Source organism: the organism of the source record quoted next, unplaced genomic scaffold, assembly GCF_019419815.1.
Source record: "Pyrus x bretschneideri cultivar Hongxiangsu unplaced genomic scaffold, Pyrus_bretschneideri_v1 Contig87, whole genome shotgun sequence".
In the NCBI taxonomy this organism is placed as follows: domain Eukaryota; kingdom Viridiplantae; phylum Streptophyta; class Magnoliopsida; order Rosales; family Rosaceae; genus Pyrus; species Pyrus x bretschneideri.
Window position 1 is genome coordinate 433953 of NW_025999828.1, and position 27198 is coordinate 461150.

The following is a 27198-nucleotide window of genomic DNA, read 5'->3' on the forward strand; positions in this document are numbered from 1 at the left end:
GTGATGGGTGCATGTGTTGGCTGATTTATTGAAGGGAATGCATGTGAGTGACAACTAGAGTGAATGATGATGAATGCATGTGGATTAAAGAGGGAGAATGTGGTGTAATGATGAAGTGGAATGCTGGAAATGCAAGGGGAAGGTACGGCTAAGGGTTGTTGTTTGTGTGAAGTGTGTGTGGATGGTGGTTTTGCATGGCTTTGATGGATTGTTTGATTGGGCTAGAGGTTTTGCATGGCTCAAAGGATTGTTTGATTGGGCTAGGCCCTTTGTTTTATGTCCAAAGTGCATACATGGCCTTCAATTTCGTCCATCCTCTTGGCTCCATGGTTAAGCTATCCAATCCATTCCCAAAAATGCTCCAAATAGCCTCAAAATGCACTTTCTTGCTCCCTTCGCCATTAGGACCTAAAAACAAACGAAAATAGCTTAAACTACTAAAACAACTATGAATTAACAACATAAATGCACGAAAACAAGCTAAGTAAGTCGCCTAAATATGCTCCTATCAAATTCCCCCACACTTAGCTTTTGCTAGTCCTCGAGCAAAACAAAATAACCAAAACGAATCAAACACATTCTAGACCTTCCAACATGTACCTCAGGGATTTCCAACGAACATGACACATTAAAGAACATCATTCCCACGGTTTTTAGCTTTCTTTATACTTCAACAAACACTTAATCATGGTTACTACTTATTAGTTCACATAGAATCCATTAAAACAATGTTTTGAATGTAGTAACATGCCTTAGAGAATTCCCTCAATTCCTCACTAGAATGCACTCTATTTTCACACAGATTTTCTAACTTCACACCCTACACTAGGTATATGTGAGAAGATTGAAGTAAATATGAAGACTAACACTCACATATGTTATATCAAAGAAAGCATTTTCTGGATTTACGACAATGACATGAATATGATCTCATGAATGGAATGCTACTACTTAGAAAGAGAACCAGTGATTCCATATGCTCATACCAAATTCAAACTCCACATATTGAACACATAACATCAAGATAGAAGTTGAGGGTTGTAACGAGGCTTAGGTATTGGCTAACAAAGAAAGGTAAGGATAAACAAAAGTTCTTAAAGCAATAGTAAGCAAAGTAATGAATTTGACACTTAAACTCTCTTCAAATGGCCGAAATCAACTTGTACACACAAGGGAAGATTCATGCAACATTTAGGGTCAAATTCACTCTTTTGGACCCTTCCTTCAACAACCAACACTTGTGAGTTCATTCTCACTTATTTTTCAACTCCTTTTCTTTCTTTTGAACACTTTTCTATTTTCTTTTGATTTTTCCACGAATTTTTTTCTTCTTTTCTTCTCTCTTTTTTTTCTTCTTTTGTTGTGCCCTATCATCTTCCCCCACACTCGTTTTCTGCCATATATTGACCAAAGGAGTTCACTCTAAGTCGTGCTTCACTATCCTTTAAGAACAAAGGTATGGAAAGTCCTAATCTAGGCTAGGTGAGGATAATGTGGCTAACAAAGAAAATAGGCTTTGAAAAGGCTCAAGAGGGTTAATCCTACAATACATATGAAAAGGGATAGGCTTTTTGGCTCTGGCTTGACTAACAACTTCATCTTATTGTATGTTATGCAATCAATACCATGCTTTGAATGAAATGGGCATGAGTTCTAGTATTTGGAACTATAATGAAATGCATTCTAAGTAGCAACCAAGCAAAGAATGATGAGATCATGCAACGACTTTAGAAAACAAGAAATCACATATTATACTCTCCAAAGAACGTTATAGGCTCAAGTCTCTCAGGGTTGTAGCGTTAGTTTGAGTTTCTTCCTTCAAGCATGTTACAAAAACTGATTTTTTTTTTCTTTGTGATTACATGTGAATTCATAAGCTATAACCATAATCAAGCATAAACCAAAGCACAAATCAACTTCCAGCCATGTTTACAACATTCTTTAATAGTCATGCAATTAAAAACCAAATCCTCATCATTGTGTTGGAAGGTACCCTAAGACACAAACACACACACAAAAACAACTTTAAAACAACTCTTTTTGGGTTTTTCAAAACAATTTTTCAAATTTTTATGGGATTTTCGAATTTTTAAGTCAAAACACACTAAAACAGTTTAAAAACACTTAAAAACAGCAAGAAACAACATTAGAAGTTATGGTGGATAAAACCCTACGAATTTGCATCAAAACACTTTAGTTACCCTCTCACACTTCAATCAAACATTGTCCTCAATGTTTTAAGCCTAAATTCACACCAAACAAAAGTAAACACATAAACAGAAACTAAACATACTAAACATGGCAGAATGTATCTAACAAAGAGAAGAGTTTAGGGATGCAAATCTGGTTATGGAGTGTAAATTCCATCTTCTCCTTGGTGATTGCATTGAGGCTTGATCTTGAGTTTTTCCACAGGCTAATCTTGAACAGGGCTGGAGGATTCTGACACATGGCAGGCAAGCACGAGGTGGAGGTGATGACCTATTTCTTTGTTCAATCTTTCCAATTCGTATTGAAGAGGGTAGATCGGAAGACTGACTCCAAGTACCGGCTGATTGCTCTTTTTACTTTGCCATGCGAGTAATAACAAAGGCAAAGGAAAAGACAGGGAAAGATCATGATATGAGATACCTTTGCTTTCGCCCTTGATGATATGAGATACTTTTGCTTTTGAAGAAGCAGCGAATGAATCAGCACATATATTTGTTGCGCTTGTCTCCACATGCTTCGATCCACCGTTTCCTCTTGCCTCATCTGTACTCCAGGCATCTGGTATCCTCTTTGGGGGTACATCAATGGTAGAATAGGTGCTCTCAAGGGAAGAAGAAAACTGAGCATGTTTGAGAGGTTTGGTTGCAGCTACATTCTCGGCCGAGAAGGAAAGTCATGCGTTTTTGGGTGTATGTCTTGCCATGAATGTTGATGTATATAGGAATTGTAATGGCAAGTGGCAGTGTGGATGCGGCAATGACCTCCACGCGTCTTCAACTTTGTCAGAGATCTTTTGACAAAGTTACACGCGTTTTCTGAAAAGCCAGGATTTCGGCTTTGTCACCCACGCTTGTCGGCAAAAGTGTGTAGCTGCTTTCTCGGCCTCCACGCGTCTTCAACTTTGTCAGAAATCTTTTGACAAAGTTGCACGCTTTATCTGAAAAGCCGGGATTTTGTCTGAAGAGTTGGCGATCTTTACGCAGGAAAATCCGACTTTGAAGAATGGTGTCTCTTCAATTCTGAATCGGTGATTGTGTCGCCTCTCCTTTTATAGAGGTGATCGATCACCTCTAACATGCACACTTTGAAGATTGCCTATTCGTGAAAATCTTCTCCGGCCCGTTGAGATTTTACTCCATCCAACCATTCTCTTTTAACTTCTTGAAAAATGGCTAACTCATCTAACCCATCGAACATTTGCTTAGATTTGAGTCTCAGCAGTGATCCGGTCGCGCCGCGTCAGGGTAAGGTATGGTGCCCGTCTTTCTTATCTTCTCATGGCCCTCTTACAGGTGAAGACTCTGTGATGATGGATGCAACAACAGCTACGATAGTAGCTCGGAACCTCCTCACTCCTAAAGATTGTCAGCTGCTTTCAGGACGGTCCGATGAGTTGGCCGTTCAAGAATCCCTAGCTCTCAGTGTTCAGTGCGCGGGCTCTGTGTCCAACATGGGCCAACGCCTACTTGCTCGCTCCCGTCAGGTTGAATCATTGATGGCAGAGGTGGAAAATCTCAAGCAAGAGATCAGACAGCTTAAGCACGAGAATAGAAGTTTGCACGTGCTTGCAAATAATTATTCGACAGGCATGAAGAGGAAGCTTGATGAGATGCAAGAATCTCAAGGTCGAATTCAAAATGACCGTCAAAGGCTTGCGTCTTTCTTCCAGAGGCACCTTTTTCCTGCGTCATCTAGCGTTCCACCAAGGATTGGGGCCTCGAATGATCTATCTTCGGTGCCTCCCGCTCCTATGCCTCTCGCTCCGATGCCTCCTGCTCCGATGCCTCCCGCTCCTAGAGTGTTGCCACGTAGTGGGGCTTCACGTACACAACCCTTGTGAAGGCTCCATCTTTCTCTTTCTTTGTTAGATACAATTTTTTTTTTTTTCGCACTTGTAATTCTCGAAAATCAATGAACCTACTTTGTTTTATTCAGTGCATTGGGTTGCCTCCCAAGTAGCACTTTCTTTTACGTCTTGCAGCCGGACGAGACCTTCTTAGGCTCAATTGGAACCCACGACATGGAATTGATCTTTGAATGGGGGGTGATACTTGAGATGATTCGGTAATGGTTTAAATTCTAGAGTGGGTGCCTGAATCATTAACAACATATTAGTATAAAACAAAATTGAAATTCGGGGAAGTAGCTTACCTATGTGCTCCAATAAGAACTCAAGGATAAACACATCTTCTTTGAACGTTTCAGGGACTTTGCACTCGGCCAGATGTGGTGTGAGGATTGGTCCTTGTCCTGTGTCATAAAATTCAATTTCTTTGGGGTTGTTTGCCTCAAGAACATCCTCTTTGACGAATTCTTGATATTCCATACTTTGCACCTTTGGAAGGGCTTCCAAGATGTCTTTTTGACTTTCTTCTTCCTTGGAATTCATGAACCTGCAAGGAATAGGGATATTGGGTGGAATGGGGTTAGAAAGAATTAAATTTGGAACAACCTTACCTGAATTGGATGGCGTAGGAGCAATAGGTGTCTGCGGCAAAGGTGTTTCCACCCTTTCCGTGTGTTGGGTGTGTTCCTCTTCCTCAAATTGCAATCTTTCATCTTCCTTGTGATTTGATTTTGATGGTTGAGGGTCCGTTCCAACCTCCTTGCCACTTCTTAACGTGATATCCTTGGCAGTTTCAAATCCTTCCTTCGGTTCGGATTTGCAATGGTTGAAATAGGGAGTTTGCCTTGGTCTTGAAATTGTCCTACGAACTCCGCTATCTGCCCAATTTGCTTTTCCAAGTTGTCCAACCTTTTGTCTTGATTTTGCCTTGCTTTGTTTTGATCTTCTTGCCCCTGAGACAAATTGGTGAGTAACTTACTAACCGTATCATTATACAAAGACTTACTTGAATTTGTTTGGGCAGGTTGTGGTGGCTGCATAGGTGTTGTATAGAACTCCTCATATGGTTGCCAATATTCTCCTTGTTGAGCCTCCTCGACTTGGTTTTGTGAGCCCTGCACCAAAGAAATTAATTCATTAAGAACTTGATTATAATCTATTGACAAACCTGAGTTTGGTTGGGCATATTGTATATGAGGTTGTGGTGGATGCATAGACGTTGAATAGAACTCCTCATATGGCTGCCAATATCCTTCTTGTTGAATATGTTGAGGTTCCCACCACATAGAGTTTGAATGATCACTCCAATCTGAATTGTAAGTATTGGAAAACACATCATTCCTTGATTGATTATGATCAAATGTACCAACTTTTTGCATTTGGGACCTTTCCATGAGCTGTGCCAAAAGAGAAGCACTATCAAGTGCCATGTCTTGCTTCTCTAATACCTAAAATCAACAAAACAAAACTAAAATATATACACATAAACAAAATAAAACTAAACAGGAAGTAATAATCCAAGGGATTAGCAACTTTGCTAATCCCCGGCAACGGCGCCAAAATTTGATGCGAGAATTATACGCACACAAATTAAACCCTCTTTTTGTCAATTGTAGTAAGTATGTAAGTAGGGATCGTTCTAGACCGGGGATTAGGAGGGATTGTTAATCACTTGGATTTGACTCAAAAACGTAAAAACAAGTTTAAAACACTATACTAGACTCAAAGAATGCAAAACTCAAAATAAGATAGATTAAGACTAAGACTAAACAAAATATGGGGGGGATTGAGGTTTTGACGACATTAAACTAAAATGCACACTTTGTAATTAAGGGCAAAATGTAAATATGAATGTGATGAAAATATGGATGAATGCTAGCTAGAAGGTTCTTCTCCACACATGTTACACTTGCATACAAGATGATTTTCGGTTGGTCTTTCGATGAATTATGAAACCCAACACCCCGGGTTAATTAGGTCCGCTTAAATTAACCGTCAAGTTTTCCTTAAGTTAATGAATTGGATGATTGCATGCGACAACCCAAAGCATTCCTCACAAGTTCCCTACATGAATTGCATAATAGAGATACAAGCAAGAATCATTAAGCATCATGAAAACTATAAGTGTTGACGAGACATTCGTTACTATGATTGCATGAAACTTATGCCAAGAATTTATTTAACACGATTGTTTATAAGCAACCTCCACTACTTGTGAATATAAGTTCATAACTATTAGGTGAAACTCACTTATATTCTAGCGTCACATTCATGCATGAAAATTAAGCGTGCACTCTCAATAAACATACATAAATAAGTTATCAATCAAACAGTTAAACAAATTGAATCCAAAACTCATGAAATTCTGACCAAAGGTAATTAATTCATATTGCAAGCATAAACATGTATTTCGAATCACCCCCTAGCTAAGGGGGGTTTAGTTCCTCATACGTACAAAACAAAGTTAAGTAAATTTAAGCATTGAAATCAAGGAAAAGAAAACACCTAAAAATTCCAACAACTCAAACTTGAATTGTATGAACGTTTAGGCCCTTCTCCTCCTCTTTGTTGTAGTACAAGGTCTAAGGATAGTTGGTTTGGAGGGTATTTGTATGTGGAATGGAGTGGGGAGTGGTGGAAATGGAAGAGGATAAATAGCTGGAATTGGAAGAGATGCACGGCAAAGGGGAGTTTTCAGGATTTGTGTTTGTGTTGTGGTGTGTATGAATGGAGGTGTGGAATGAATGAATTGTGTGATGGGATTGCATGGTTTTATAGGGAGAGAATGGGTGAGAATGTGAGAGAATGTGGCTGCAATGATTAAGGGAATGCATGTGAAAAACAGCTAGGTTGGTTGGTGGAAAGCTGGAATTGCAAAAGGGGAATGCAAAGCCACGACAAGGAAGGTGTTTTGGGTGATGGGTGCATGTGTTGGCTGATTTATTGAAGGGAATGCATGTGAGTGACAACTAGAGTGAATGATGATGAATGCATGTGGATTAAAGAGGGAGAATGTGGTGTAATGATGAAGTGGAATGCTGGAAATGCAAGGGGAAGGTACGGCTAAGGGTTGTTGTTTGTGTGAAGTGTGTGTGGATGGTGGTTTTGCATGGCTTTGATGGATTGTTTGATTGGGCTAGAGGTTTTGCATGGCTCAAAGGATTGTTTGATTGGGCTAGGCCCTTTGTTTTATGTCCAAAGTGCATACATGGCCTTCAATTTCGTCCATCCTCTTGGCTCCATGGTTAAGCTATCCAATCCATTCCTAAAAATGCTCCAAATAGCCTCAAAATGCACTTTCTTGCTCCCTTTGCCATTAGGACCTAAAAACAAACGAAAATAGCTTAAACTACTAAAACAACTATGAATTAACAACATAAATGCACGAAAACAAGCTAAGTAAGTCGCCTAAATATGCTCCTATGATCATATAACATTGATAATGTTTGTGCTTACAATTGCGATTCATGTTGAATTGATGTATGTTGTATGATGTATGATGTATGATGTATGATGCATGATGTAGGATGCATGATGCATGATGTGTGATCATATAACTAAAACATGTAACAATGTAGTACATTGGTGGTTTTTTTTTTTTGGTTAATCCGCATTGGGGGTCATTGCCTATTTGGTTACCTTGTCCCCATATGCGATCCTGCTTAATTAATTGCATTGGGGGACCACAGTATTGGGTGCATGCTTATGGTTCTGCTTGGTTAATCCGCATTGGAGAACTATACACATTCTAGGGGCGACCCTGCTTGGTTAATTCACATTGGGGGTCATTACCTACTTGGTTACATGGTGCTTATGGGTGGTCCTACTTGGTTAATCAGCATTGAGGGACCACACCATTTGATCCATGCCTATGGTTCTGCTTGGTATATCGGATGAAGATCATACGTATTTTAAAGGTGATCATACTTGGTATATCTGCAAGGGGTGATCACTGTATACATGATTATATTATGTCTATGGTCCTACTTGGTATATCCCGATGGGGGCCCATACGCATTGTAGGGGTGATTATGCTTGGTGTGTCACGATAGCTGATTATTGCCTCCCTAGGGTTGTAAGGAGTGGTTGTGCTTGATAAATCTGTGACAGGTGACCACTTCCTAGTGAGATTCCATTTGAGTGCTCCAAAATCCTAGCTCTTGGTCGAGTTTGTTAAGTTAGCCCTAAACCCTACATACTTGTGAATAGAAATATTGATGGTAGACATTTGTTTGTAAATTAGGGTTATGATATTGCTTGAAATCCATGTAGGGAAATATAGAGATTTACTTTATTAAATTTCGTGAAAGGATACTTGTCTTGTTGGTTGATTAAGTAGTTAAATGTTAATATTGTGTATCCTTGGATCATTGAATCGATTATTTGTTGTAATTGTAAAATTGTGTTGTAAAACATTGTGATTTATGTGGATGACGAAATGACAATCCTGCTTGTCATATGATTTCGTTATGTAGTCTGGAATCTAGTGATTTGTGCTCATTCAATTCCATTGAGTGCTTATGGAACTTTTATGTTTTTCTGCTAGGAAGTATCATGAGAAATGTCATAGTTTAAAAAAAGGGTGAACACAAATGGCTTGATCCCATCTTAGGGTACGTAGGTAGTTTAACACAGAGGTAAGATGCAACCATGATGAAACAAGAGGAAAAGCTACTACGCTATTGAACCGTTAGTGTTTTTTGGTCATTGTCTCGAAAGCGAGACATGATAGTTGAACAAGTAAGTTGTGACGTCACTCTTTGATCATGGAATAAAAATATGATGAGGTAACAATTGATTAAAACATCTTCGTCAAATCATAAAAAGTAACAAATATTTAATTTAAAAAAGTGAAAAATTGGTTCGGGATTCTAATTTCCTAGACAAAAAAATTACAAATTTTACTGAATTTCTCATTAATCATTACACCAACAGCCCCCTTCCCTTCAAATGACCACAATCATTGCCAAAACAAACATCTCATTACATCTCAGAATCTAGTTTTACAACAAAAACAATCTTTCAATAATTTTTTCCATTCCCTCTATTTTTACTCAATATCCTTCTTGGCAATGCCTCTATTTTTACTCCATTGTCCAATTCAAAACATCAATTTCCAATTTTTTTTTTTAAGTTTTAAAAATTACATTTCATAAAATAGATCGATTCGTTCGGCATTCGGGCCAACACAGTTAATTAAGTCGAAATAGAAAATGTCTCAGCCTTTGGAGGCAGATTGTCTGCCCTCCTGTTTGGGTGTCTTTCCCATCACCTCATATTTTGTGTGGTCATGGTTAAAACACGTCAACATTTTTTATTCATTTTTAATAGAGACAATAAGACAAAAAATAATAGGAATATAAAATGTTGACGTGATTTAACCGTAACCGTACAAATAGAAATGAATAGGAAGGACACCCAAATAAGAGAGCAGACAACCTGCCTCCTAAAAACTTGATTGCAAGACAAACCGTCCAATGACCAGTCAAAAAGGCACTCTCACCCGAATATTCCGTTTCAAAATCTCCTCTTTATCTGGAAAATCCGCAAATACGCGCCGTCTGATCCCCCATCATATCCGATCAACGGCTGGAATTTAACCTTTGACCAAGGTACAATAAAGAAATGGTGTAAGGCTGGAAGGAATGATTTTCTTCTGTCCAAGTTTGACCGCAGAATCAAAATTCCCAAAAAAAAAGTAAAAAAAAAAAAAAAAAAAAAAAAAAACAGCTAACAGACAGAGAGATAAATTCTAGAGAGAGAAGACTACAAAAACAATTGTAGAGAGAGAGGGATAGGGAAGAAAGGGAGCTTGTGGTTTTTTTCTTCCTTTCTTTTCCTTTGATTCTTCTCATTTGGGGGATTTGCAGGGTTTGATTTGAATCAGGGGAGGAGCGAGAGAGAAGGAGGAGAGGAGAGAGAAAGCTTGGCATTTCTCTCTCTTCTTGTTCATTGGGAGGAAATTCAAGTTAGGGTTTTTGGGTTGTTGAATCAGAACAACGAACAAAGATGAATATGATGCGCCGGCTCAAGAGCATTGCTTCGGGACGGACCTCAGTTTCGTCGGACCCTGTAAGTTTGAATTTTTGTGTGTATTTGATTTCTAGTTTTGGTTTGGAGGATTTGAGCTTGTTTCTGGTAGTTTGGAAATGGAGGAAAATAAAGCAATAATGTTGAATGTTTTGACTTATGGCGGTTTGGTTTTGTGATATTTCAAATTTCGATTTCAGAAGCTCGCGTCTGGTAAGATTTAGTCGATGTAGAAAAACATGGTGGAGGATTTGTGTTTGTTTATTTATAATTTGGGAAGTATATGACTTGAAAGTATATATGTGTGTGTGTATGTATGAATGTATTCATTTTCCTAGTATCACACAACTTTTTACTGGGTGTGTAATTATGTGGATTTGAAGGATCATTTGAGTGAAGTTGATTAACATTTGTATTTTATATATTATTAAAAGAGGCTTTTATTTTTCGCCCAAGGGGCGAGTGGATGTTCAATCTTATGCATATAGTTGATCCAAGTTGAAATGGAATTTTAATTGGTTTTCTTTGTTACTTTTGTATATGGCTCGCTGTTCAATGTTGGCTGCTAGTTTTGATTGGCATAGCATTTTCATGATGCATTTCTATTGTAATTCATTGCGAGCGTTGGATTTTGTTTGTGTTACCACAGATAGTAGTGTTTTTTGAAAGAGCATCTTGGGGGATAACTGATGGAACAAATTACTACTTTTGGTTCTTGTATGAGCCATCACATGTAATGCCTACTTTTTGTTTGGATATTAGATAGATACATGTATGTACATATATGTATATAAACTATAAAGTTGGACGAGAATGATTTTCTACCTCATGAATGCCGTGGCTCTTTGGGTTTGCACATCAACGAGTCAAATTGTTATTTTAGACAAGTATATTGGATTTCTTCTTATTTCCAGGACAATGTCCAACTGAAGTATATCACAATGTGTATACTCTATTGATTTCTGAGATGCAATTTAATGTGTTTTGCCTCATATGTACTGCATATGGTTTTGCATGGCTTTTAATGCGCCAAGTTAGCTGTGGGTATTTTTTTTATTTTTTTTTATACCTCTTCTGGAATATAAATCTTCTGTGTGTTATGTTAATGTTTATGTCTTTAGTACTTTCCTAATTTTGTTGTGATGAAACGATCACGTGGTGATCTATGCAATTATGCTAATAGTTAATGACACAACGAAGGCTGAGTGGATTTTTTTTTCCTTCACAATTTGGTAATTTGGATGCGCAGTTCTTTTTTTCCGTTTGAATCTATATTTAGCTAAGTTAAATTTATTTCTTTTTTCATTTTAGGGAATTGATTCTACCACAAAAAGAGCAAAGGTGGATCAAGAAACTGAGAAGAAGGCTAATAAACAGTCAAATACTGTTGAGAGAAGTTCCACTGGTCTAGAGCAGCATATGGCTTCAACGTCACTGGAAACTGCTGCGAGCACATCCAGTGTATCTTCAGTAGGTAAGACCGAGACCAAAGAAGACAAATCTAGTAACGATCAGCTTCCCAAAGAAATGCATGAAATGAAAATTAGAGATGAGAAGGCCAACCACCATGATGACAAGGTATTTTTTTTGTTGGCTGGCGTTGATTTTTTTTTCTGTGATCCTTTTTTCCTCCATATATGTGTCTTTATTAACTCTCATGTGAAAAAGACATGTTTTAAACAAGTGAATATCGGTTACTGGGTAAATTGTGTAAACTTGCCCTGTGCAGGATATGGAAGAAACTATTATAAATGGTAATGGAACAGAAACAGGTCATATAATTGCAACGACAGTAGGTGGTCGAAATGGACAACCTAAACAGGTGTGCTTAGTAATTCTGCATTTCTTATGTTGTCTCCTAGGAAGTCCTCATGTTATTCTTGTTTTTTTTTTTTGAACTTCTTTCTGCATGACCTCATTTTCTGCTGGATTGACTAATTTTTCATTTTTGGTTACAGACTATCTCTTACATGGCAGAGCGTGTAGTTGGCACTGGTTCGTTTGGAGTTGTCTTTCAGGTACTTAGAATTATTTACATATGTTCATTATTTAGGTTTCTTTGGTTCCGTTTTCCACTGATACAGATCTCGACGTCATTTGTTACCTGGCTTACTATAATTTATTGTGCAGGCTAAGTGTCTGGAAACAGGTGAAGCAGTTGCAATAAAAAAGGTGTTGCAGGATAAAAGATATAAAAACAGAGAACTTCAAATTATGCGCTTTCTTGACCATCCTAACGTTGTTCAATTGAAGCACTGTTTCTTTTCAACTACTGACAAGGACGAGCTGTACCTCAATCTTGTCCTCGAGTATATATCTGAAACTGTTTACCGGGTCTCAAAGCATTATATCAGGATGAACCAACATATTCCCATTATTTATGTGCAATTATATACATACCAGGTAATTTTGGAATCCGTCTATTTCCTCCACTTAGTGGGAAAAGGCTTTGTTGTTGTTGTGTCTATTTCCTCCACTGCCTTTTCATTAGTGGGTTGTCAGGTTTTTTTATTCCTATTATGTAATAATAAACTGAATTATTTTCTTTTTTGTAGATTTGTCGCGCATTAAATTACTTGCACCATGTTGTTGGTGTGTGCCATCGTGACATTAAGCCACAAAATTTGCTGGTAAGATTTATTACAGTTTATATCAATTTAATCTTAGTGTTGATCAAGTATGAACAAGAATTAGTTTTCTCATTCATAGCAGTCCGACTTTAATTGATCTGAGATTGTATCTTCAGTCATTGTAATGCTGCTGAGGATGTGCAGGTCAATCCCCACACGCATCAGCTGAAGATATGTGATTTTGGGAGTGCGAAGATGTTGGTATGTTTCGTATTCTGTGAATCTGGAGGTGCTTTGATGATATTTGGAATTCATGAAGGTCTTGGAACTGATGACTTCTTTAATTTCCTCATTTTTAGGTGCCTGGTGAAGCCAACATATCATACATTTGTTCACGCTATTATAGGGCACCAGAACTTATATTTGGGGCTACAGAATATACCACTGCAATTGATATGTGGTCTGTTGGTTGTGTATTTGCTGAGCTTCTTCTTGGAGAGGTACGTGAATAGCACGTCAGATTCTTGTTTAACTTGTATGAGTTTGGTTTGTTTTATTTTTCCAGAATCTCATGACTATTTCTGATATCATTACAGCCACTGTTTCCCGGGGAGAGTGGTGTTGATCAGCTGGTGGAGATTATAAAGGTAGATGTAAACCATTCGTTTCTTGTTATGGTGGTGATATTTGTGCTGTTTTGTGTTCTCATCTTTCTTTTGGGTATTATTCTAGATTCTTGGGACACCAACCAGAGAAGAAATAAAGTGCATGAATCCCAATTACACAGAGTTCAAGTTTCCTCAGATCAAAGCTCACCCGTGGCACAAGGTATGTTCAATATTTTAACTCAGTATTTATGGTCAATTGGATGTATTTGTTCAGCCGAAATCTTATTGTGATTGTTATCTTCAGATATTTCACAAGCGAATGCCCCCAGAAGCAGTGGATCTTGTGTCAAGGCTGCTCCAGTACTCACCAAATCTACGTTGTACTGCTGTAAGAAAATGAACTTACTTTTGATAAATTATGATTAAAGTATGTGATATGGCCAAGTCTAAAGCTAAATTGTTTCCTGGTTTTTAGTTGGAGGCTTGCGCACACCCCTTCTTTGATGATTTGAGAGACCTGAACGTGAGTTTGCCTAATGGACGAGCATTGCCTCCTTTGTTCAATTTCACAGCTCAAGGTAAGATATTTCACCATTCTATGGCCTGGTTTTCGTTGTTGTCGCCTCCAGTCTTTAACTTGATGACGATTGCCCTGCAGAATTGGCTGGAGCACCCACTGAACTCCGACATCGTCTAATCCCTGAGCATGCTAGGAATTGATGCACGAACCTGAGGGGGTCACATAAGTTCACGATGTAAATGCCGTTTTGATTGCTTGGATGCTCAGATGAGCCATGCTGCCTTGCACCCCTAGGGTCTGCTGTCTCTCGATCCTTTCAGTTCAGTAATGAAAGTACGCACTGGAGATGAAGTGGCAGGCTATTCGATCGAATAGATTTTGCGGGTGGAATTTTCAGGTGGATGTTTGTGGGGATTGCTTCGGCTAAGATTCCAAGACCAAATTTTCGCGATGTATGTCGTATACCTTGACTGTGAAAGAAGAGCTTTTACATGTGAATGCTAAATCATGTTGTCACATATAGTGTTTTATGAGTAATGTGGAGAGACTAAATGGGATCATTTAGATGAAATCAGGTTCTCATTGCCTGCTGTTCCACTATTACAGAGATTCAAATCTTTGAGTGGATTTTCCGACTAGCCTTTCTTCATTTGCTTCTCTTTCGGTGGTAGATCTGTATGTTCGTTCTACTAATCTTCGAGCGAAAAACATCATGCTTGAAACACCCTCTGAAACTAAACTCAAGTCTCATTTAACATTATACACCTTCCGTATATTTCCTTCCGAAGAACCTGCGTCTCTGTACGGAGATGACATCGACGTTCGCTAAACTTTGATATTAGGAGCTGCAAGTCACTTTCAAGGTACACGACTCGAACTCCCACAGCAACTGCCAAATAAACACAATCAGTCGTCCGTGAAGCAGCATTTCTCAGATAGACCTACCAAAACGGTTGTTTGTGCTACACATCTTAAAATGGGTTGCAGTGTATCATGGATAGACCTCAGTGAAGATTCACCAGCATAATCTGAAATATCCTACCGAATGTGCATGAACGGTAATGTAAAAGCATGCTTTGAAGTAGTACTAAAAAAGATTCTCAACTATAACCTAAATTACTGAGAACTTGGCTTTCAGCAGATTAAGATGCTTACAGAAAAGTGACATCACAGAGTATGAGAGAAGGGAAAGTTTATATTACCATTTAAGTCGATGTTCATTTGATCGTAACAGGATTGAGGGTGTCGATGGAACCTAACCTTTGAAGTATTGCAAGTGGACCAGCTTTAGAAAGAGCACCAAGAACGAGCCATTTGGAGTTGACAGACGAATCTTCTACCAGTAATCATCACAAGAGCAGTTCCCTTCTTTGAAATGATGAAAACAGTTTGAATCTCTTAATATAATATGCCGAAGATAGACCTTTGATATAAATTTCATTGCAGTATGGCAATCTCCACAAACCCGGAGATTCTTAAAAATTCGGATTGGTGCCCCTGGTGGTGTGGTGAGAAGCCCGAAAGCAACAGCCAACTTCTCACTGTGATACGCTAGGCCAAGCTCTTTTCCCTCTTTATCCATGTCATGAAGCGCAAAATTCATATCTGGCACATATCCAGCTTCCTTGATCAACATCATGATCTCATCAACCTTGAATATATTTCAGCCGTCCTCGAATGGCTTCTATCTTCAGACATAAAGGTATGCACTTGGCTGTTCGTCTCAATCCAGCTGCATCCAGGCTCCTTAAGAATTCCCTTTGATTTCATCAATCTTCGGATTCTTGCAGCATCTTCCCATCTAGAAGCCGCAGAATACATGTTCGATAACTGAACATAAGGCACAGCATTTAGAGGTTCCAATTTGAAAAGGTTTGTTGCTGCCCGCTCTCCAAGTTCTATGTTCCCGTGCACTCTACATGCAGCAAGCAGTGCCTTCCATACAGTTCCATCTGGTTCCACAACCATTTTATTAACTAATGCTTCGGCCTCATTAAGCTTCCCTGAGCGCCCCAAGAGGTCAATCATGCATGCATAGTGCTCCGGACCTGGTTGTATTCCATAAACCCTACTCATCGATTCAAAGTAGTACCGACCTTTTTCCAGAAGACCAGCATGGCTACAAGCAAATATTAAGCCAATAAAGGTAATGAAGTCCGGTTCTGCGCCAGCTAAAATCATTTGATCATAAAACTTTAGGGACTCCTTTCCTCTACCATTCTGGGCATAACCAACTATCAAAGCTGTCCAAGTAATCACATCTTGAACTTGCATAGAGTCGAAAACTCTATTGGCGTCTTCTATGCACCCGCATTTTGCATACATTGCTACAAAGGAATTATCTACTGATAAGGAGGCTTGAAGGCCGGACTTTATAAAGTTTGCATGAATTTGTTGGCCAAATTCCAGAACTGTCAGTTCGGCACAGGCACTCAAAGCGCTGGCAATTACAAACTGGTCGGGATAGATCCCTGCAGTTCTCATCTCACAGAACAATCTAAGTGCTTTTTCATGAGAGCCATTATGTACATAGCCTGTGATCAGGGAGGTCCATGAGATAACATCCTTGTTTGACATACACTTGAACACCTCAACCGCAGCATCTATGTTCCCCTGCTTAGCATACATATCAACGAGAGCATTTCCCACAAGTTGATAAACGTCAAAACCAGTCTTGATTATCAAACAATGGATAGACATTGCATTTTTCATGTCCTTCATCGCAGCAAAGGAGTTTAGAACAGATGGATACGTAAAATGATCAATCTTCATTTCTCTTGAATGCATATCTTTAAACAAGGACAAAGCTTCTTCTGCAAACCCCTGCCTTACACAACCCACAATCATGGAGTTCCAAGAAACAACATCGTCAACCTCCATGCTTCTCAATGCCTTCTTTGCACTATTAAGGTCTCCACATTTGACATACATGTCAACCAAGGAACTTTGGACAAACACATTAGCCCCGAGACCACTCTGAACAACACATCCGTGCACCTGAGCACCGAAACTATGTGCTAAGACTGACGCAGAAGCTGTCAATACACTAGGGAACGTAAAATGATTGGATTCAACCCCTTCTGCTCGCATGTCTCGGAAAAACTTCATTGCCTTAAACCCATCACCATTTTGAGAGTACCCAGTAAGCATGACAGTCCACAAAACGTGGTTTTTCCTATCAGGCAGAGTCACAAAGAGATACTCAGCTTCTGAAATGCGCTTGCACTTTGCATACATGTCCACCAAACCCGTGACAACGAAAATATTATTGTCAAATTGGGTCTTTGTCATATAACCATGAACAAGCGCACCTCTCTGGAGCAAACCCAGTGTTGAACACAACCTCAGAACACTGCCCAACGTGTACTGGCTGGGCTTATGCCCCTCGAACTGCATTCGCCAAAACAACTCGAAAGCTTCACTTTCGCTCTCATTTCGGCAGTACCCAGATATCAATGACGACCATGTGATGGAGTTTTTACTTGGGGTCGCATCAAAGAGTTGTTTTGCTTCAGCGAGTCTTCCTGAGTTGGCATAAGCAGCTATCATAGTGTTCCAAGAAAACTCATCCCTGCTCGGCATTTTATCGAACATCTGGCGGGCCTCATCGACTCGGCCGGATTTAGACAGCTCATTGAGAAGTAAATTGGAGTGAAACTTAGACTCCGTTGAATCCACAGTGCTGCAGAGGAAACGGGTCAGTCCTCTGTGATTGAATCTGGAATGATGGGAATAATTGATAAAAAATGAATTGAATCTGTTCATAACCAGCTTTCGCCTTTCAATGGCCGTGTAGATCATCAAGGTTCGAACTTTACAAATATAGCTGACCTCAACATCATCCAATTGATGAAAGAAATGTCCTTTTGGATTCTATGCAACGAAGGAAGGGATAGAAGAACCCGGAAACAAGTTGATCTGAAATTGGGCCAGAAAAATGGATACAGGCCCATTTGAATATCAAAGCTTGCTTATTAATACAAACTATATTTTATTATTTAAAAAGTAAATTGTAGTAATGATTCATCAACTTTAACCTAATTAGAGTGATGATTCCTCAACTAAGTGACTATTAGTTCTTAACTAATGAAAACGTACAGCTATGGTCCTTTTTGTCAACTCTGTTAGAACTTTCATCAAAATAAATCACGTACCACGCACATGAAGCTAAACCAAGGGCAATAAGGAAAACCAAATGAGAAAAATTGTAGCAATAGTCCCTCAACTTTTTTTGAGTACATCGATATTTTTACACTAAGGGGAGGGGAGTTCGACTAAGTCGCATAATGGATAGCCTAATTTAGTATTCAATTTGCCATATCTTTAATTCAATTAAAGAAATGGTCATTTAATTTTAACCAAATTGGAGTAATAATCTCTCAACTTTAACCCAATTGTAGTAATGAACCTTCTAGCATGACCGATTTTGACGAAATTCTGACGGAGCTGATGAAAAAGACCATATCTGCATAGTTTGATGAATTAAGGAACTATTACTACAATTTTCTCTTTTTCAAATAAACGATATTCCACTTTAAATTAATATAAACCGCATGAAACGACATGGATAACCACATTGGTCATTCCAATGTGTCAACACTAATGTTTACTTTGTATACCACACTTTTAAAAGAAAGAAAATTAAGGTTTTACTTTTGTCCAAAAAGAGAAAACAAGGTTTCAATTGTTTCTTCTTGTCTTGAAAATAACTCGATAGTTCTTTTGTGAAAGAATGGTGTTGTTGACGCGATGAAACGAATCCTTTGTCGTGTTTCTTGACTCACATACGTAAAATTCTTAAATCTTGGACCCCAAAAAAGTAAAATGATTATGCAATACAAAAGTGATAAGCTCATTCCTGATTATGCTTACTCATTTTTTTTTTAGTCGTTTGGACTGAGTATATCCCGTAAACTTTGAGTTTTAACGATAAGGAAAAAATAAAGGGTAAAGTGAATAGTACCAGGTTTGACTTTTTAGTGTAAAAATGTGATTTTTCGTTAAAATGAATAGTACCATAGGTTTTTCGTTAAAACTCCCTTTATTTAATGATAAGGGCCAAAGAATAAAAAAAAAAACATAAAAGAAAGACTTCAAATTTAATACATTTTTTAGTTTTATTTTTGTGGTATTGTTTCCCAATAGTACTTAAGATGACGAGAGATTTTGCAATGTGTCTTTATACAAGTAGTGAGATTCTTGTGTTAAAAAATTAATAACATAAAAATAAAATTTATCACTACTTACATAATAACACGTGCTGTACCACTTGTGGTACAGACATAAGGAAAAATTTCTCCAAGATGACACACAAGCAAAAGAAATTGGATGGAGAGCTACATTTAATTATTGTAGGTATGTAAAAAATATGAGGGAATTTTAATTTGGTAATTGAAAACAACTTTCTAAATATAAATACTGAGGACATAATCTTCTCAAGGTTTTGATCTAAATGATCACTTTTGGGTTCATCGTTTTTGGCGCAATGCGTGTTTTTACAGGATAAAAGAGGGTCTAAGTTTCAAACCTTATGAAACTGAACCAAGAATTAGACACTATTTATAAAACTTAACCAATAAGTAGACAATATTTATGAAACTAGACCAATAAGTAGACACTACTTATGAAACTAGACCAATAAGTAGGTACTATTTCTAAAACTAAACCAATAAGTGGAAACTATTTATGAAACTGGACTATACATTATTTATGAAACTTGATCAAGAAATAGACACTATTTATGCAACACGACCAAAAATTAGGCACTATTTATGAAAGTTGACTAATAACTAGACATTATTTATGAAATTGGACCAAAAAAGAGACACTCTTGATGAAATTGTACCAATTATTATACACTATTTATGAAACTGGACCCAATAACTAGGCATCATTTATGAAACATGGCCAAGAACTAGACACTATCTATGAAATTGGACCCAATAAATAGGCACTATTTATTAAACATGACCAAGAATTAGGCACTATTTATTAAACTAGACTAATAAATAGTGTAGTATTGTTCAATTTCATAAATAGCGTTAAGTTTCATAAATAGTGTTCCGTTTCATAAATAGTGTTTCAGTTTCATAAACAGTGACTGTGATAGAGCCCTAGTTTGGTACTGAGGTGATTATCGAAAAAAATGGCTATCAAAAAAAGCTGGGAGCTTTTTTATGTTTGGTAAACATTCAGCTTCAGCTTTTTTTCACAGTTTTGCGTGAAAAAAAGCCAAAAACACAAAGTTGCAAAACCCAGCTTTGAAAAACCAGTTTTTTTTTTCACATTTGTTTTACATAAAAGTTTATCAAACACTATAATATTGCTTTTTTTTTTTTTTTTCAAAAGCACTTTTACAAAAAAGTTTACCAAACACTCTGCTGCTTTATTTCACAGCTGCTTATTCTCACAACACAGCAAAAATAGTTTTTTTTCAAAGTACAACAATACCAAACTAGCCTAGAGGCACGCACGTCAGGTCCTTTTTTTAATTTTTTAATATTAACATTTTCATTAAAATTTCAGTTTCTTTGTCATTTTTATTAAAATTTAAGGGTTTTTCATTAATATTTAATTCATTTTTATTAAATAAAGTTATAACTTGGTTTTTTGTTAAAATAAACTTAGCCTTTTTTATTAAAGCTCCCAAATCAATGCTTTTTTAATACATACAATATTATTTACACAAAGGAGTAAAGGTAGTGAGCAAAGCTTCAAAATGGGTGGACTATAATAATTTAGTTCAAATTTATTTTTTGCGAGAATCAAATCTACCTCTCAATGTTAAAAGGAATAAAAATGTGTGCTAAAATTACTTCTCATATGATTCATTTAAATATTCCCATTTTGGAAAGGAGATTGTTATTAATAAAAAAGTTATCATCCACTTCTTCCCTCCTCGTTTGTATGAAGTTCGTCATATGTATTTCGGAGTAATAATACCAACTAACACACCCCGACCCGGAATGTCCACTAGGACCCCGAATCGAGCTGTGCTGGCTGACACCTGGAAGGTGACGAAGCCATAAAGTGTGATAGTGTATAAAATGTGAATAAATTAAAACCTAAAAGTGCTTAAGTACACAAGTGCGCAATGAGCGGGTCTGGACCCATTTCACGCGTGATACAGAGCATAGGTATAGTACAGTAAGGTAAGATAATGATTATACCATCATAAAAAGACATTTGTACTGAAAAGTGTCATGAATCCTCGTCGATACGGAACTCTACTGCTAGAACCCAGAAGGGTGCAAAAATAGAAAATGTGAGTGAGTGAAACAAAACTTTTCAAATCAATTTCAATTACCAAAGGCAGTAACCCCTCGCCGTAACACCTGTATAATTTCCCAGAAAATAACAGGCGTTGTGACATCCCACATTGCCCAGGGGAGTGATCCTTATATGTATATTCCCATCCCTACCTAGCACGAGGCCTTTTGGGAGCTCACTGGCTTCGGGTTCCATGGGAACTCCGAAGTTAAGCGAGTAGTGCGCAAGAGCATTCCCAGGATGGGTGACCCATCAGGAAGTTCTTGTGTGAATTCCCAAAAACAAAACCGTGAGGGTGTGGTCGGGGCCCAAAGCGGACAATATCGTGCTATGGTAGTGGAGCGGGCTCGGGAAGTGGTCCCCCCCCGGGGCCGGGATGTGACAAATTTGGTATCAGAGCCTAACCCTGGTCGCGAGTGTGCCGACAAGGACGTCGGGCCCCTAAGGGGGGTGGATTGTGACATCCCACATCGCCCAGGGGAGTGATCCTTATATGTATATTCCCATCCCTACCTAGCACGAGGCCTTTTGGGAGCTCACTGGCTTCGGGTTCCATGGGAACTCCGAAGTTAAGCGAGTAGCGCGCGAGAGCATTCCCAGGATGGGTGACCCATCAGGAAGTTCTCGTGTGAGTTCCCAAAAACAAAACCGTGAGGGCATGGTTGGGGCCCAAAGCGGACAATATCGTGCTACGGTGGTGGAGCGGGCCCGAGAAGTGGTCCCCCCCCCCGGGACCGGGATGTGACAAGCGTGACTATAACTCAAAACCATAACCAAAATAACAGTCTCACAGCTATGCAGTGTCAAATATCTCAACAAGAATAAGTAACCCAGGTGAAATAAATCAATATGAAATGGTATGTCAGCCGAATCCACCTATTATGGCTTGTACGACTAAACCAATAGCTCATCAACATGGTAACCACCTATTGTGGCCTGTATGGCTGAACCAATAGCTCATCAACATGCTAGCCAATAGCTCATCAACATGCTAGCCAACAGCTCAATAATATGCTAGCCAATAGCTCATCAACATGCTAGCCAATAGCTCATCAACATGCTAGCCAATAGCTTAATAACATGCTAGCCAACCATCAACATGTTAGCCAATAGCTCAATAACATGCTAGTCAATAACTCATCAATATGCTAGCCAATAGCTCATTAACATGCTAGCTAATAGCTCATCAACATGCTAGCTGGAGTCATCTCACGAGACCTGTACGGCTAAATCAATAGCTCATCAACATGCTAGCCAATAGCTCATCAACATGCTAGCCGGAGTCACCTCACGTGACCTATACGGCTGAATCAATAGCTCATCAACATGCTAGCTAATAGCTTATAAACATGCTAGCCAATAGTTCATCAACATGTTAGCCAATAACTCAATAACATGCTAGCCAATAGCTCAATAAGTACACCTGCACACGAGTCGGAACAACTTAAAGTGGTATATACGACAGGACTGGGTGTAAATAAATACGCTCAAGTGCTACGATCACATGAAGACTGTGCGAATACTCGCCGGTCACCTACAAGTCGGAACCACCTATTGTGGTCTGTACGATAAGACTGTGCACCTACCTTGAATCCAAGGTGAACATATGGTGCGGAAGGTGAATATCACGTGAAGGACTATGCCTTGGTCACGGGCGGGAGCACTAACATCAGGGTGCAGGTTTATGAGCTTTAACTGCATCTAATATAACATGTACGACTCATGGGCAACCTATACGACAAGGTCGGAGTTGCCTATTATTGCAACATGTACAACAATGTTGGAGTTGCCGAAAACATAAATGTAGTCATGCCATAACTCCGTCATTTCAACTAATATCATAAATTCACTTGAACTTACCTGTGTGTCCTGCGTTCACCTTTTCACTTCAAAGCATTCATAATAATTATGTGCAGATAATATACATATGCATATGCCATGATGCAATCTAATACTCAACCATAACATAGTGTTTCCAAATACACACACACACACACACACACACACACAACATGGTGTGAAATGCATAATCTATAATGCCCCGCTTCCAAACTATTTATTTTCGGGAATAATTATGGGTAATAGGCCCAATTAGACACTAGTTTAATTAACTATCATTACTTACGTTTTCTTACTTTACTTTCTTGATTCTTCACACATTGATTTATGACCAACATTTAACCACCAAATCATAAGGTTAAATCTCACATTTTCCACCAATGTCCCTCACATTGCTCAATTCCCCAAACAAGGCTATTGTCTCAATTATTTAGTCTCATTTATTATATGGCCGCATCTAACGTCTCATTAGACTGCCTAACTACCCTAAACAAGGATCAAGCCATTCGTAGTTCGTACTAGTCCTTCAAAGCATTCACAGAAATTATATGAAATATTCAATTTATAAACGTTTGTGGAGATGTCAATCTTATATATATATGTACACACACACACGATAGAAGGGAAAAGACCCACTCACCTTAGGTCCGCGCTATAACTCCCAAGCACGAATATCGAGACGTCACGAACTATCCTCACCTAGAACAATTATTCAGTCACATCACAGAACTCTTATCCATAGAACCCATAGTTTACATAAAACATATCCCAAGGATGTTCTAGAATGATTTGAGATCCATTGACCAAAAGTCAACATTCGATCAAAGATCAACCGTAGGGTCCACAACCATATGTAACTCAATCCGGAAGATCCACATCTCAGATTTCCGATCTGAAACTTCTAAAGATCCACATTAAACTTCTAGAACATAATACTAAATTTTCATTACGATTCAACGGTTGGATCTCCGCCAATTACCAATTCAAGTGGCAGTCAATTTTTTATTTTACAAACTTACAAATCCAAGTTGGGAAGATCTGTACGCCAGATTTCTAATCCATAAGTTTCTAATATCCTCAAATATTACGTACCATAATGTATTAAAATTTGGTGACGATCCAACGGTTAAATCGTCAACTCATGCAAGGACTTTTTAATGGCTAACTAGGTGGTCAACTATGAAACTATATTAAACATCATAATTTCACTAAACGGATGTCAAATGTGGAATCGGGGCTTCAAAATTAGCCTAGGAAGGTCAGGTGGGGTCTCAGCCCACGCGTCGCCGCGTGTGGTGGCTGGCCGCCATTGTTCACCGGAAAATTCCACTATTTCTAAAAATTCTCAAATTTCACAAAAATGAAGATCTCAAAGAGAGAAACAACTTTGATACCTGCCATGAAACCCAAAAGTGGATGGAAGATGGTCAATTTTTCCCACGATGCCGGCGGGTGCCTAAAGCTTCCTAGTATTGATTCGTCGTCTACGGTGGTCCAACGGGTCAAGGTTGGTTGGGTTTTTCTCCTGGGATGATGGACTTGACGGTGCTTTCCAGGCCATTGAGAATTTGACACAGCTTGTTCAGGCTTACATTTGTGCGACCTATAGAGAAGTCTTTGTGTAGAGAGTTATGTACTCACAAGCTGTCTTCATTTGATGGTACTACTGATTCGTAAGCAGCTGAGTCCTAGATTAACTAGATAGTCAGGGTTTTCACTGTTTTAAGTTGCTCATCTAAAGACCAGGTAGACCTTTCGGCGTACATGTTGATAGACGAGGCTTATGAGTGGTGGCAGAGTGCCTGTATGTTACTAGCAATTAGGGAATCCATCACTTAGGAGCATTTTTAGATAGCATTCTACGAGCAATACTTCCCATAGTCTTTTCTAGAAGAGCTCGAGGCGGAGTTTGCTACTGTCAAGCAGGCACGAATATGGTTGCTGAGTATGTGGCCTACTTTACTCGACTTTACCACTTCTCATAGCCTTTCTTTGAGGAGAAGAAGACGAAGAAGCTGATCAAAGGTTTCTAACTGAGCATTCGAGATCTGCTGTCGCTTCAAGGGCTGACTTCATACGGCCAGGTTATAGATCATGCACGCACGCACATCGGATCTTAATGAGGAGTGTAATGCACGAGTGAGTGGAGAACAAAAGAAGAGGACCCGGTCAGAGGCAGGGCTGGCCCTGAGGGTAGCCCAAGTAGGCGCCTGCCTAAGGCCCCCACTTCAGAACTGCCCCCAAAAAAAATTTATATCCTATAATTACCATATAAATACAAAAAAAATGTAAGAAATATCATAATTCATTTGTCAGTGCATTGGAAATGTTGGCTTCATTTTTCTTTGGGATGTTGAGTTCAAAACACGAAACTGCCTTTTAGTCACTAGATTTTTCTTGTTTTTCAAATTTACTACCAATCCATTTGTCCAAATGCATATAAAGTTATAAAACTTCAGTCTCTTTGCAATCTTTTTTCTTTCAACTTCTCATTCTCTCCATTTCTATCGAATGTTTAAACTAACTTCCCATTCTCTCCATTTCTATTGAATGTTTAAACCAACTATTATATGGTCTTAAAGATTGTACTTTAAGGTAATCAAAACTTTGAATTTATATTTTTCTTTTCAATTACTTTTTATTCAATGGATTATTTTAATATTCAATTCGTTAATGTGATGTTGATTTTAGAAGAAAAAAAAACACAAGAGAAACAATTGGCGTTGAATTTATTATACTCGTCAATCAAGTTTTATTGTTATTTACTCTCTTGATCATCAAGTTTTATTGTTCTTCACTCTCAATCTTAGACTCTTGACTGCAAATATTTAGTACATTTGTGTCTAAAAACGTGAATCGTGTAATGTTTAAATAATGTCTATATATTTATCTTCTTTTGATATTAATTTTTAATGATATTTGACATGAAAATAGAACTTTTTATATATTTAGCGAATTCTTTCTTATACAAATCAATAAACAAAAAACGATCAGAAAAATTTTAGGACCCCACTTCAAAGGCTCGCCTAAGGCCCCCAAATTCTTAGGGCTGGCCCTGGTCAGAGGGCCACTCTTTTAATACACATTCGAGCAGAGCCCGAAAACGTTATGGATTTTTTTAGGTGGTTCTCAAGGATCTTCACATGGAGGACATCAAAGTGCTACTCGCAGAGATTTGCAGGCTATTTCTAGAGGAAGCCCTTAGCGTTGAACTGGTGGAGTCATCATAGTCGCTTTTGTGGTGATGCTTAAAGTGCCTTCAAGAGTGGATCTCATAGTTCTTCTGGGGAAGGATTACATGCGTAGTCTTAGAGGACCTTACTATGAGTTTCCTCACATTGCGGACGTCGACTTGACATCCATTTAGCATAATTCTACTGTTTTAGCCTAGTTTCGTGGTTGGCCACCACTTAAACTTACGATTGGAGGGGATCCAATGGACGTCGGCTCGTCATGAATTTTTAGTATATTATTATGGGAGGGACTCCACACATCAATCCTGGGTGTATGTCAAGATCTGGTCTTGATAAATTATATCAATTTCATTGCCATCTTCATAATTTAGTAACATTGATATGCTAATATCTTCCATTCATTTATTGTGTTTATTTGTGTATTTTTTCCTTAATAGTTTTAGATACGTGAATGCTAGAGTTTTGTTTCCCATAAAGCATTTAGTTGTGGAATTATAAGCCAGATCATCTGTAATTCTTATTCCATTTCATATTATTTGAACATAATAAAAATTTTCTGTGTATGAGATTGTTTGGACTCGATTTTACACCATCGGCCCGAGTAATCAAGGCCATTGAGTAAGCATGGTTCTCAATCGTCGGATGGAAAAATGGAGATATTTTTGCTAAAGGATAATATTATGGATTTTATCATAATAATTATCTTCTTGGAATCTTCTTAAACTAGATAAATAGGATGCGATTTATATCTCAAATAAAGCAATACAGTTCGAATTGATTTGGGATGTCTAACGGTACTTGGAAGCTTAAAATGAATTTGAAATTCATTTGATCAGAATGCATGCACGACAATAGAGATGATGGCTTTTGGTGATGATGTGAGGATGAGATGAGAAACCTAGGTAGGGTAGGTTTTTAATGCATGGTAATGGTGTTGTCAGATTGAGTACAAGGCCATAAGAATTGATGATGGGATTAGGCCATATAGTATATACACACACACACACACACACATATATAAATAATTGGTGGCTATTTATTTGTTTATCTCCAAGCATGCGGATTATTTAGGGATTCGATGTGATAAATGATAAGACTAAACACAAGGATC

At 38.3% G+C, this 27198-nt stretch overlaps 2 protein-coding genes across 2 annotated transcripts; one reads left to right on the top strand and one right to left on the bottom strand.

The window, feature by feature from the left end:
* Positions 1-9816: 9816 nt before the first annotated feature.
* Positions 9817-14434, top strand: LOC103932714 (shaggy-related protein kinase theta). Its single transcript, XM_009342349.2, has 13 exons — positions 9817-10129; positions 11399-11665; positions 11817-11909; positions 12046-12105; positions 12218-12490; positions 12643-12717; positions 12862-12918; positions 13017-13157; positions 13254-13304; positions 13390-13485; positions 13570-13653; positions 13741-13843; positions 13924-14434. The coding sequence occupies exons 1-13, from the start codon at positions 10067-10069 to the stop codon at positions 13983-13985; spliced, it is 1425 nt and encodes a 474-aa protein (XP_009340624.2). The 5' UTR covers positions 9817-10066; the 3' UTR covers positions 13986-14434.
* Positions 14329-17829, bottom strand: LOC103942717 (pentatricopeptide repeat-containing protein At2g03880, mitochondrial-like). Its single transcript, XM_048576244.1, is given in 3 exon segments — positions 14329-14674; positions 14988-15441; positions 15444-17829. Coding segments are annotated over 2 exon segments (2463 nt in total). The 5' UTR covers positions 17587-17829; the 3' UTR covers positions 14329-14674; positions 14988-15121.
* Positions 17830-27198: the final 9369 nt, after the last annotated feature.

Coding starts and splice junctions, on each gene's coding strand:
- LOC103932714 (XM_009342349.2), top strand. CDS start 10,067: ATGAATATGATGCGCCGGCTCAAGAGCATTGCTTCGGGACGGACCTCA. Junction 11,666..11,816: donor CCAACCACCATGATGACAAG/GTATTTTTTTTG, acceptor TGCCCTGTGCAG/GATATGGAAGAAACTATTAT. Junction 13,158..13,253: donor CTGAGCTTCTTCTTGGAGAG/GTACGTGAATAG, acceptor ATATCATTACAG/CCACTGTTTCCCGGGGAGAG.